Raw genomic sequence first — 14,512 nt, forward strand, 5'->3', positions numbered from 1 at the left:
CTAAGTATGGAAGCCTGAGAGTAACATCATTTTCTCTAACAGCTATTCAAAAAGATTTAGAGATGGTTGAAAAATGCAGTTTCTATTTTGAAAGTAGGTTAAACTCTTCAGTTTAAAATATACTAGAATTACTGCACTTCTTGATATTACAAATAAAAAAGATTAAGGTGCGTAAAAGAGTAATTGTGTGAAAAACAATTATATTGCCTAACGCTTAAATACATTATAAGTAAATAAATAAATAAAATGAGTATCTACTTCGCATTTATAAATGGAGTGGAATTAAAACCCACGCAATATCGTGGGATTTTCTGTAATATTATAAACTTATGCATTTGATAAGAACTAAAATTAATTACACAATTTCTTCTTTCACAGATTTTTAATGAACTTAACAAAACTGACATAAAACTGGACATAAAACAACAAAAAAATAAACAAAATATTCACAAGCGAAAATACATTAGTTATTTTACAAAATACTGAATATGTTTAATGTTCAAAATTTTTGAAGTCCTTGCAAGAAAGTCCTTGTTTAATTCGTAAAGTAGAGGCCCAACATTTTTCAGATTTAAATACTCGTAGAGTAAACGCAATTCCTTTTCTTCTATTCTGCTAATGCATATTTCGTTCACACGAATATTTATGGTTAACAGACCTTTCGAAATAGTTCCTTTTCAACACAGAGGTAAAGCACTTCTTTTCAAATATTAAAAATTAAAAAGGATTAATTATTTGGCTTGTTGGATACTATATGGCAACAGACAATTCCTCTAACATTCAAACTAATAAAAAGATGGCCTGACGTTTAACCTCTTACAAATGGATAATGCAACCGGCATTATCTTTGCCTCTGTTTTTCTATAATAAGTCTAACACTGCAAAACATTAGCTGTTTTTATTTCAGATCATTTTTGTAAACAGATTTACAAATAGAACAGTGTCAAAACAAAACGTGAAATTATACCCAAATTCAAAATGCAATTTTGAAAAAAACGTTTCTCAAAATATTTGTCTTTAAATAACAACATTGTACAAAGTAACAAATTCGCAAAAGTTCTACTCTATGAAACATCAGAAATTAACACGTTCACTGTGCATCTGTATTCGCCTATACATTTTTTATTATTAGAAACAGCATGAAAATATTCATGTATCAAAATATCTGCGGTCAGTTTTTAATAATGATAGTAATAACGATTATTTTTAACTTTGCCCTAACCTACTAGTCGGCTGTTATTTTTCCAGATATATAGGACAATTCAAAAAGTTTTAGACTATTTTGAAAGTAGGTTAGCAATGCAAAAAATAAATTATTTTTACACGGAAACGAGTAGCTAAGTACCCCAAACGCGCATGTTATAGGACTTTTGATTTAATAGCTATTAAATAAGAGTAGGGTCATTCTCATTTAAAGCCTTGTTGTTGCTGGAATAGGTTGCATCATTGTAGTAAAACTGAACTGGTTAATACGCACTTATGGGACAGAATAAAAATGCTCTCTTATAAACGCATATTAACTAGGTAAAATAAAGAATAAGCTCCTGTTAGACATGCAAAAGAGAAAATAAAATAACCCATAAGCACATATTAGCTACGTAAAACACAATCGCTTTTTGGCATAATCGGTCTTTGCCAATCTAAGAACAGAACACATGAACATACTATGTAACAGACGCAGGGTTCTTAAACAGACGCACGCAACATTATCAAGCATTTACGTAATTTGCACAATATGTTTTGAGAAGTAGACACTTTGAGATAAACAACATTGTGTTCGAGAACGAACAAAACGCTTATTTCTCGTTGTAGGAGCAGAATATACAGAATTGAACAGAATTCACACAAAAGTACACGAGCTGTTTTGTATTACTACAAGGAGGTTCCTCAATTCTCTATAAAGCGAGTATTATACAATGAAACTTACAGTCTCTTAGCATGCACCTTTAAAAGCCTTGAATACGACAGTCTCGTAGACTATTTCTAAGATTGATTTCATTGAAATGCTTTTGCAAAACAGTCTAGAGAAGATTGTCAGTTCGCCAACCTGTGTATCGAAATTGCGAGGCATTTACTGGTACAGAAGGGATGAATGTAAAGTCAGTCTTCTGATACTATAAGCATATAGTATCAAAAGTCTATGTCATACTATATATCTAAATGAACATTTTGTATTTCCTGCCCTGCTTTCTTATTCTTCCTGCACTTTATTATGCTAAGAAACGGTTGGGGCTCGACTTTCTATGCGTCTCATTCCTGACATAATGCTAAAATATGCGTAAGACTTTTTGAATTTTTATATATCAGCGGCATTAATTAAAAGGTTTGAATTAAAGGTTTGAATTTTAGGACACATGAAGCTATCTTTTTCCATGTATGCAGTTTTTTAACTATGGAAATGTGCGTTTCATTATTAACATTTTACAGTTTTTCAAGTTAATTTTTTACATGGTTATTATATTAGGGCTCATCTGGTTTGAGCAATTAACTGTAATGGCATTAAATTTATTTTCTGGTTTACTTCTTATTCTTGTAGTAAATTGACTATTACTGAAAAATGTATGTAAAATGATAATAAAACTACGTAACTTTAAATAAATGATTCCATACAAGTAAAATATTTTTTTCCAATTTATCCTTCACAAATTTTAAAGCTTTATCTCAAATTTTACCCCCATGTTTTCTTCAGAAATGAGCAATATCTTTTATCTACAATCTCCCTTAAAGCACAGAACTCTAGTGATTTTTCGTAATAAATTCTTAAACTGTTCTCAGTGATATATTTTAAATTGCAAATATATTAAAAAAATAAAGCACTTCTTCATTAGTCAATGGTATTATTTATAATTGCACATTCCTATTCAGTTTGTAGAAAACAAAGTAGCAAAAATAATCCTTATGAAAAGGAAATATTTCGTTCATTTGAAACTTAAATCTCTCAGACACTTTACATTAATCCAACCACAACCATACCAAACATATTTACATTTTTAAATAAGCTGAAATTTGTAACAGCTTTGAAAATAATACGAATACGAAATAGGATACATACATTTTCTTTCAGAAAAGGAACAATCACCTCATTTCTTGAGCACATAAAACAACATTACTATTACACATTTTCTATTCTGTCCATTTTGGCACTTCAGATTACTGTCGAACAATCGGTTTCCAGCCATTATAACTTTGAGTTATTTCTGACGAAGAAGGCACGGCTTGACTATATCCGGGTCCATTATTTTGTGCCGATAAAGCATTTAAACTTTTTATATTTCTGGAGTTCTCTTGAAAATTCTGAACACCAGAAGTTACATGAAACTTACTCTGGGAATGCGGCTCAGAATTCTGGTTATGCGTTTGATCATCCGTTCCATATTGTTCACGCAGTGGGTATGGGCTCAACTGAGGCTGCCTTGATATTTCTTGACTTTGAGGTCTAAAATCCCTGCTTTCACTACCGAAGGCATTTTGCTGCCTGTTTTGCAATCTTACTTGCTGAGGTAGATCAAAATTTCTTTGTGGCAGTCCACTGTTGCTGAAGCTTTCTTGAAATACTTGCACAGGAGCACGTTCATCATATGAAATATCTCTCTGTTGGAATTCAAAATTAGATTTTTGTCTCTGTACTGAAGGTCTGGAATGTGATGATCCTGGGCCTCTCTGTGGCATTTGGTTCCACCAGTTAACAGAGTTAACGGGAGTTACTAGCGGCTGGTTAGACGCTGTTCCTTTCACTTCAGGACGGTTTATGAATGTACCATGATTTCTCCCACTATCCTCATCTTCATTTACATGCGGGACAAACCTGTTTCTTTGAGATGGAATATTTTGTTGTTGATGGTGGATTTGTTGGTTTTCATAACCTTGTGGTAATTTAGTTTGTTGGATCTCATCTGTTTGAATTAGTTCTTGAGTATTTGACCCAAATGAATTGGCATCAATGTTTGAAATTTGTCGCTGATTGGGTTTGAAAATGAAACGTTGATTGATACTGTCTCTGTTTCCCTGTTGCTCTGTTTGCCGAATTCTCTGAGGTCCTCTAACCATGCTATGTATGTCTTCAACACGAAAGTTTTGAGTCTGAGGTTCAATATTTCCATTTTCTGTAAAACTATCTGCATTTTTAACCTCGTTAGCTATCTGTGTACGAGATGTTTCATCTATGTTCTGTTGAATCAGTTTAGAATTATCTACAGCTAAGCCTTCGGGAGCTGCAGTACTTGAAGACGTGTGTGGAGTAAGCGTTATGTCTCCAGTTGCCATAAATGCTACGTTCCTTTTTTGAAAATCTTCCAAAGCATTGTGATTGGCTACTGTAGGAGGCGAAATGTCTGGTATTTCAACAAACCGTTGTTGTTCGTAAAAGTTTGGGGTTTCACCATTTTCCTTACTTGCACTCCCTCTAAAAATTTTATCTGTATTTACTACGATTTCCTTTCGAACTTCATCACTATTAGTCTGCACTTGTTCCGGGGCTTGTTGTACTGAGCGCACGGTATATACATCATCTATAGACTTTTGCGGAAAGTGTTGCACAGGATTATTATCAATACCAGTTAGGTCTCTATTATCAAATGAAGCAACCACAGGACCTCCAGATCTACTTGGTTTGGTACTATCAATATTTTCTTGGGAAAATTCAGATGGGAAAATAACACGTTCCTGTTGTTGTTGGAAGGAGCTTTCACCTGCTTCATGCTTTGGGTTTATATTGCCTGAAGAATCGAAGTGAGTTATTTCTTCTTTGATATTTTTAGCACTTTCGCCACCTTTTGAAAAGGAAATATCTTTTACTTGCTGCTGTACCGGATAAGTATTTCGTGAACTATCAAGGGGGCTTCCATTTAATCCATTGTTATCGGACACACGATCTATGGACCCAAATTTTTCAAAAGCACTTTGTTCTATTTCAGGGTACTGGCCTCTTTGGTCTGGAAAAATAACATTTTCTACTGGTTGTTTATTCACTGTTTCTGGAGATAGATCATTTTCTTGATTTGGTATTGTACGCCTAGCATATTCAGCATCTTGGACTTCAGGTGAGGGCTGAATTGTTGTTTGAAATGTTTCATGTACTTCTTTTGCAGGTAGATTTGTATTAATTGATTCTCCGTCTTTTCTGCCTATTTCTGGGTTTAGTTGAAAGTAGTTTTCATCATTAATAAACTGTTGTACATAGCCATTTCCATTCAGCCTAGACTCATCATTATTTGCTGATGCAGTTCCTCTCCTTAGATCTGAGCCTGTAGAAGGAATATTAATTTCTTGCACATTTTCACTTGATATATCTGTTATTTGAGTTTGCGAAGGTATTGAGTTATCTAAATTTTTGTCGTTTGTTGTAACTGCGTCTATCGGTCTCAACTGAGCAGCTGGGTTATCAATTTGTTCATTTATTTGAACCTGAGCATAGTTTCCTTCTAATCCAGAAAATGATGTATCTTCGAAAGGTTTTTGAGAATCTAAGGCAGACTGCGTATCATAGCTGAGTTCATCATGCTGAGAAATTTGATCATTCGCAGTCTGCTGTGACTGACCATTTCCTCCAGTTTCTGAATTACTTCTTCTTTGGTCAGAAATAACACTATAATCTTCTTGATTCTTTTGAAATGCATTTTGCTGACCATTATTTGTAATATCGTCCTGGAAATACTGTCCATCACCATAAGCAATATTACCGCCGTTAGTTGTACCGACCTGTCCAAAAGATGATGCATCCACACCTGCACTTCCAGCTAAAATGCTTGACGGTGTGAAATTATCTATATCCCAGTAAAGCTGAGCATTTAAATTGTAGAATGCTGGGGTATCCGCACAGTTGAAGTTGTACCACCAGTCACATACGAAATACTGTTGATTAAAAACAGTGCCATTTGGACAAAGGAAAGAATCTTGACCACCATTTGCTTTGCAAACATGGAAAACCTGAAATTAAGGAAACACGAATTTAAGTTTTAATAAAAAGTTTAAAGTTGTGAATACAGAAGATACATTATAGAACTTTGAAAATGAAGCCCATTCATTGTGCAGTTCGAAAATTTCATAACTAAGCGCATTCAATGTGATATATCAGCACATTTTGAATTGTTAAATGTTTATTATAAAACACTGAAAAATCAGCTTCACTTCTTCCAGTTTCTTACTTAAGGTATTTTCTCTCTCCTTCCAGCATACCTTCGTGGTACAACGGTACATACTTGGCGCGTATTCGAGAGGTCCAGGATTCGAGCTCCGACGAGGGCAATGCACATTTTTCACGTTTCTAACAGCAAAAATACCTAATGACTCTACAAGTTAAGTAATATACGTCTTCAGTACAGTTTGTATTCAACTTCATAATGCCAATATTAATGCGAAGGAAACCCTTTAAAATTTTAGTGCCACATTAATGAAATTTCTTGAAGAGAAAATCTTCGTGAATCTTAGTTTTAAAGCACAATTTTATTGACGTATTTTTGCTTGCTATTAATGGAATATTGACGTATTGACGTATTTTTGCTTGCTATTAATGGAAGCTTTAGAGAAGATTTTTTTTCTATATAAAGAACATTGATATTCCATTCATCAGCTCATGTTGAAATAAATGATTATAAGCATTCAGTCTAAATATGTAAAGCTAAAGAAACCGATTATTCTATTCTCAATTAACAATCGTACTGAAATTAATTATTTTAGCCATTCAGCATAAATATTTTAGTCCTTTAATCATTAACTACCATTCTAAATAGGAAGTAAAGAAATTTCCCTGCTCTAATTCTCCCATTGATTATTTACAAAGGTAAGAAAAGAGAAAAAAGTTTTTGGTACAGAGTTTTATTTCACCAAAATTTACACCAATGAGAGTCTTGTTTATATTATTTTTGAATCTTTGGACCCCATTCAGTTTTGTACTTAAATTCCGAAACTCCTTACATCTTTTATTGTGGCAGTTTTTAAGCTGCATCAACTACTTACATGCATCACACCTGTTTGCCACCATCTTTACATCCATTTGCAAATTTTACGAGCACTATATGCGGTTTACTATTTAGTTCTTAAAATTGAAGATTTTTGTCCACATTCTAGAGTAAAATATCACGATGCATTTCCAGAGACAAATGGTGCTACAGAAGCCCAATTTCCCTATTGAATTAAAGCTGAATTTAGCCTCTCCAGGAAATTTAAATCTCTTGCATTTGCTAAGTACATTTTATAAAATATTTGTAACATTTATAAATATTTATAATATATTTCGACTTATACATTTGAAATGAATTATTCTATCACGAAAAAAGAATGTGTTAACTGCAATACACATGTATCTCACATACATGTGCATTGCAGTTAACTGTATATTATACAATGTTTCACAACATACAGATATTTGTAAAAGAACTTGGGAATTGCTTTTAACACGATTGCTTACGAGAGAAGCTGGTGACCTCAGAATTATGGATTTCGCATCAAATCTGCATAAATATCGAAACATTAAACCCAAGATATTTGAATTTGGCGCGCATCTTTGTGAAACCAGCAAGAAAATCTAAGTCCTAATCAGTATTCACATTATTTCAGCTCCTTCATTTAGTGTAATTATCGGTTGTTTGTTGTTAATGAACGACAGTGCCGACGAGGAATCCTCAGACGAAATCAACCCGCTGGTAAAGCCTTCTTTTTAATCAATATTAGTAATTCCGTCAACATTTATTCTGAAAGTACACTTATTCCCGAAAAATATTTTCAAAGAAATAACTCGAAAAACGGATTTTAATATTTATGAAGGAAAGGTCCCATTTTTAAGGCTTTTCTAAGCAATTTTAAGTATCGAAAAATTTTAATTTCCTCATTTTGGTAGCTCTACATAGTTTCTACACTACAAAATGTCTCACGAAGGATAGTATTGAGAAATTGTGCCGCCTGTGACATGTCATCATCACCATTTCCTGCTAATGTCTCAACCAGCTTCTTTTCTTTACAAAGTGCTTCTCAAGCTATTTTGCTCCATACACCCTTTTTCAACATTGCCAGAAGACCATTCCCTTATTTTCGGAATACTTAACAATTAAATAAGAGGCCGACAGCATTCCCTCCTGAAACTAGGAAGTTCGCATAAATGGAATAACCTCCTAGTAGCCCTCCCTTATAACTTCCAAGCATTTCTCTTGAACTTTTATGCATAAATGTATTATGTATAAACGTGCAAGACCTTATTCTTGACTTTCATCTCTCAGAATGTAGTAAATAACAAGGATAATTAATGAAAATATTTCGCCAATTTTCTAAAATGATTACGCACTTGTAAAGCATAAATACAAAATGGAGAAATAAGGATCTATCTTAATATCCGAAATATGTAAGTCAGAGGTTTTTATCAATAGCCATGAAGTGAATTTTCCTCCAATAATTTGAAAAAAGCGTTGTTCTTTGCAATCCTTCTCCGAGCAGTTTTGATATACCATCATTTATTCAAGATGTCTGCTTTCGATAGTTTAGGTTTTGTAAGTTTTTATGATAAATATACTAAAATACAAATAAATTAGGGAAAACGTGCGGTAAGTTTGAATAAAACAAAAAAAAAAATTGCTTTTTCTTATTGTTAAATTTTTATGCTATAATACATGTTCTGTTTTACTCCCTAAAACATTTTACGTGAATAAATTTCCTTTCTGAAAACTTTATCAAGCGTTATCTTGAAGGACTGAAAATTTTAAAAGCACCAAAAACGCTTTGCGAGCGGTTGAATTCAAACTGTCCGTAAGCCCGTAAAGCCACTCGTTACCATCTAAGCTTCCATGTACTGCAGAAAGAATTGCATTATATGAATGTCACTTTTAATTTAAGCTAAGATTTTTTTGTTTGTTTGCGAAAATGCATTGAGAATTTGAAAACATATTTACTTTAGAATCATGCAGAATGTGAACGAACAGGGAGAGAGTTCGATATTATATGGTTTATTTGTTTGTCTTACAAACTGAATCATGAAGCAGTTTTATAAGATACAGTTTCATTCGGCAGAAGCAACGGAGGATAAAAATATTAACAACGCTTCTTTTCTGTATAAAATCATAGAATTCTATACAAAAAGTGAATATTTTACAAAAAAAAAAAAAAAAAATCAGAATCTGGAAAGTGTCAGATATTTCACTTATGAACAAATAAAAATCATTTTTTCAGAACTTTAAAAAACATCCATTCAATTTGAAGCACTGAAAAATTCATATAGAGCTTAGAGACCATGTTTTAACAAAACGTTAATGTACTCCTATGTAAGAAATGTTAAAAAACAATCTATTTTTGGTATTTTCAATGTGTTGACAATGCTTAACGGTAATTGTTCAGGAAGAATCTTGAGTTCAAATATCGAAACATGAGTTACTTTTAGATTATTATGATTAAATTCTCTTAATTTTTTATTTTATTTTACTTAAAAAATGTTTTCATGAAAATATCTTTAAAGGAATACTGTGAAAAATTAAACTGATTTTCAGTAATTTAAAAAAAGAAGAGAAACATAGAAATTAACTTTTGTCCCTTTGCTATTCTTGTGACATTATACATTTCTAAAGGTAAATCAAAGCTTTTATCAAAGATATATGTATTATAATATTTTACTACTGACAAGAATATACTTTCTGATTTTTTCTTTGATAAATCATCAAATGAATGTTCTAACTCTCGAACCAATGTTAAAGCCGTTATAGTTAACCCTGGACTACTATTAGCTAAATGCAGAGAAAAGTTTAGGAGTGTTAACTGACTGAAAACTATAATAAGTCGTCATTATTTGATCAGCAGATTTCCGAAATATTTTATGCTTTTATTTATAAATATTATTTATAAACATAAATAAATTGATAAATTTTAAAATTTTATTTATCAATATTTTCCTTTTAAGTTATTTCCTACGAATCTAAACAAAAGATACAGGAATTTTAGTAAAATGAATTAGCTCAAATGAAATAAAACTTTTGTGCCATCTTATTTTCACAACTTTCCTTTGAACTACTTTTTATGAATACATTTTCTCAAAATATAAATAAAAATTAAAAAGATTAAAAACCCATTAAACAGCAATAAGAATATAACAAGCAAACGTTTGTTCAATACAAAGGCATGTAAATGTGGTTATGTCCTACTTCATACTTTACCAGACCAGGCCGTTTTAGAAAATCATCCCCTTTCAGCCTCTTTCTGTGCGGCAGTTTTCTTTTTAGCTTTTTCATTTAGGGTACACATGAGTGTAAAATATGTATGAAATGATGTCACAGTAACGTTCCACGCCTTTGAATTCAGACAATATTTATATATTACTGTACAGTGCATGATAGTGGTATGCACTACAGTAAGCAAAAAAAAGTGATTTGAAAGCATTTCCGTATTGCTAACTTGCTATATGACCACAGTGATTATTAAAGAACATTCACGGCTAAAATACTTTCAGAATTTGATTAAAAAAAAGTAATGCTGCTATCATATTTTTTAATAAAAATGGTTTATTGTTTGACTAATGTTTTAAAAATGTGGGATGTACTGTGAAGACACATATTGAGCCATAGACAAGTAAATAGACTTTTTATAATTATCTTCCAAACAGAGTAACAGTATGGGATTCGTATAGAATATATGTCCTAATTTTATAGCAGAAATATATTTTTTCAGTCTGCCTTAGAAAGCTTTTCTTTTTCTTTTCCGGCTTTCCTTGCCATCAATTATTTAAAATATATGAGTTTTAATTTTAATTTCTGCTTCTAAAGCAAACATTGGGAGAATTTTCTCGCTGAAGAAAACTCGATGGCCAAGAAAGTATGTAATGCGGAATCCAAAAAATCAGTCTGATACGCTCACAATACAATTTTAAACAGTAATGTGCTTTGGTTTGTTTTAATTATAAGCAAAATAAATTATTATAATTACCATAATAACAAGCATAATAATTTCTTTTATAAAAAAAATTACCGAATTATATGTTGTAATAGAAGGTCTATCAGAAATTTCTTTCCCATATTAATATAATTCAAGTTTCATCAAGCATCAATTACGTACGTGTTCATTTGAGACACATATGACTGTCTCTCTTTATCACTGTATTTATACATGTGTGCTCTTCCAAATTAATTGAAACATAAGTGTCTCACGTCAGTATTAAGTGAAATGAAATCATATAAACTTAGCTACCGATGTAGATCCTTTACGACACTATATTTTGCACGAATTTCAACAAAGAAGAGATATTGCTGAAGCATGTCAAAATTTAATGAAAATTTTTGGTGGAAATGCAGTTTTGGATAGAACGTCTAAGAGATGTTTCGAAAAACGTGAAGCAGGTGATTTCGACCTTATATAAAAGCCAAGCTCTAGGCGTACATTTTAAATCGATGACGATATTTTTAAGATCTTGATAGAGCAAGCTCCTTTTTTGAAAATATTGGCGATTGCAAAAAAATCTTAATTCAGCTCAACAAACCATTTTAAAATATACTCGTAAACTAGGATTGGTTTTTAAATATTCCAAATGGGTACCTCAGGAGTTCAATGAGAAAAATGTGCATGATCGTGTCATCGTATGCATTTCTTTGCTTTCTCGGAATAAAAACAAGCACTTCTGATTATAAACAAAAGAAATTATTTTAATTATAATATTAATTAATTTTGTTTATTATAATAATTCTAAATTATAATTGTTAATTATAATTTGTTAAAATAATTATTGTTTGTTATTATAAGTAAAGAATTTTTCCTTGAGGTAAAATAAAAGCTGAAGTGGCACTGTGATGTTTTCACCGATTCTTTTTTACCGAACACCTGCATATTTAAAGAAGTTTAAATTGACACGATATTTTTTTATATCTTCAGAAAACTTAAAGTGAGAAAAGGCTGAAATGTGACATCATGACATAATGTATGCTGTTAAGGATATTATTAATAACTAGAATAACGGTGCAAATGTCATAAAATTACTATAACTTAGAATGTACTATTTAAATATATTGCAAAAATTATAATTCAAATGTCTAATTTAAAAAAATTTAAATTAAGAATAATTTTTAATGCTTTTAATTCACCTAATTAAGTAACTGTAGTTACAAATTTATATATATATTAAAGATATTATTGACAGGCGAATAGCAACACGTTGACAAATGGCTGTTTTCCCCGGACACAAATAAGTTAAGTTAGAGATCTTATGTTTCTAGGAATAGTAGCATTTGGCAGCATGCATGGGTGATAAATTCTGGCATTCTTCATCTGGAACCTGTCTGAATTCAAGAAAACTTCAAAGTTCGAAACATTCTGTTATAAACTACTCTAACGTCAAAATAAGCAAGTGATTCGAAATTAGGATTCTTTATACATACAAAGGACAAATATCATACTAACCAATTAAAGACTTCGATAAATGGACAAAAAAACTTAATACCCGATTTTCTTACTTATTAAGGACGAGATAGAAAAACTATCATTTTTAACAAATGGGTTGCCTTTAATGTTCTCTGTAATTAACGGTAGTTTGGATGAAACGAATGCTTCTGTGTTCATGTGCTTCTCGTGCCGGACAAAATTATTGCTAAAAAATGCTGCATATCGAAAGAAACGTTTACAAATAATAATATTCAAATATCTATGAATTTATATTCTCTAACCTCATTTTCCTTTCCTTTCTTTGGAAGGACAGTTGTATACGATGAGGTGTGGGAGGATATTACGAAGTTTTACTTCGAACTTTTCTGCACAAAATTTAAACAAACCTTAGTTCTTTATAATTTCAATTTATTTTTTAAATAATTTATGTGCATATTTAAACTGCTGTAAAGAAAAAAATTAATTTGGAAACATGATAAAAGGTATGAATGAATCATATTTATAGAGACTGACAATTTTATTATATTTTGATATAGTTGCTACTATGAAATTAAAACTTATAGAAATTAGATAAATGTCTCTTACCTGGCATGATGCATCCATATCACCATATATTCCAGCTTCAAACTGCTGCTGGTTGCAACTGAACGAGGTTTCTGGAACCTTATAAAATATAGGATAATCTACACCAGGATTACCAGGTACAGATTCTTTGAGCCAATCTATAGGATTTCCTAAATAATGATACTGGCCATCATGTCCATTCTGATGATTAAAATTCTCTTCATCTGGAATAACGGATTGACCATTAAACAAAGGAGGACTGTTTGGGGAGTTATACCCATCATTTCTATTTTGATCTCCAAATTGCTCAGATCTTGGAGGGAAATTACTTCTATCATTAAAATTAGTATTAGTCTCATCTATACTCTGAGAAGTTGGGTAAGTGTTTTGGTAAGACCTTTGTTCTGGAGGTACGTATTCCTGTTGCCTACCAGTTTCATCATATGGTGCAGCCAAGTCTAGATTGCCAGTGTGTGTTTGGGTTTGTTCATCCCTGAAGAATTCTGATTGCTTATCTTCATTTTTATCCTTATTGATACTAACAATGCGATCCTCACCTGGAAAACTATTAGAGATATGTTGGCTGCCAAATGATGAGCTGAACCCATTATCCTTTTCTGGTACAGAAATTTCAATTTGTTCTTGCGAATGCTCTTCTGAACGTGAGAATGTATCAAATTGCTGTTGTTGACCAAATCGCTCATCTTGCGCTTGATTACCATTTCCTTCATTAGAATAGCTGACATCACTGCTGCCATAATTGATTTTGGAAGCACTTTCATCTGTTAGCTGTACACAGCCCCCTTTCACGCTGCAAGATGCTGATGAAAAATCACTATTCTCATGAATCCGAACTCCAAAAGACGAATCTTTTGAAGACGGGTTGAACTGCTGTTGAGACTGATCTCTAGTATATGTAATCTCATCAGCTGGTAATAGGCCAGTCGAGGGGTATTCTTCTTGATTTGTAACAATTGCTTCTTGTTGATTCCCTTGCAAGTCTGGAGACACTTCAGCAGGCTGGTTCTCTAGCTTAACTTTTTGTTGATCAAGCGAAACAGAACTATGCCTATTATCATCCAGATAACCTGTATGAGCATCCATGTTCTGTGCTTGCTGCTCCGCAATAATCCTACCCTCATGGTTTTCACCTTCGCTATGGTCTGTTAACTCCTGGCTTACTGGAGAGGTTTTAGTCCAGAATGGGCGATTATTGTCACTTCCACTATTTACATTTTTACCCTAAAATGCAAATTTATTCATATTAATATTTACACAAATGAAGTAAAAATTTTCAACTTTAATTTACATGGTAAATTGTATTATGACAGTTGGTTTCAGAGAACTAAGAAGTAAAACAGACTTAAAAATTTGACTTCTTTCAAACTATGGATTTACGTTTAAAGAATTTAAATTTGATGAATTCTTGGCTTTTTTTGCATTATTTTGAATTCATTTACCATATTATTGTCATTTTCGAATGGTTTAATTACCTATTTCTCTATAAATCAATAAACAGTAATTTTAGTCTTTATATTCGTTTTCGGAAAAATTCACGAGAACATTACTTTACTAATTTATTTGTAAATGCAATAGAGTGTAATTATTC

The 14,512-nt window shown here is 31.9% G+C and overlaps 1 protein-coding gene across 1 annotated transcript in view; it reads right to left on the reverse strand.

The window, feature by feature from the left end:
- Positions 1-363: 363 nt before the first annotated feature.
- LOC118197623 (uncharacterized) overlaps positions 364-14,512 on the reverse strand; it is a 44,513-nt gene continuing 30,364 nt past the window's right edge. The window contains exons 4-5 of the mRNA XM_035369152.2: positions 12,925-14,145; positions 364-5,925 (exon numbers count right to left, since the gene is read on the reverse strand). Coding sequence (XP_035225043.2) covers positions 3,151-5,925; positions 12,925-14,145 — 3,996 coding nt within the window. The 3' untranslated portion in view covers positions 364-3,150. The remainder of the gene's footprint in view (positions 5,926-12,924; positions 14,146-14,512) is intronic.

The sequence above is a fragment of the Stegodyphus dumicola genome, chromosome 10, assembly GCF_044657685.1.
Source record: "Stegodyphus dumicola isolate Sdum_Otavi_A_Nest chromosome 10, ASM4465768v1".
NCBI lineage: Eukaryota > Metazoa > Arthropoda > Arachnida > Araneae > Eresidae > Stegodyphus > Stegodyphus dumicola.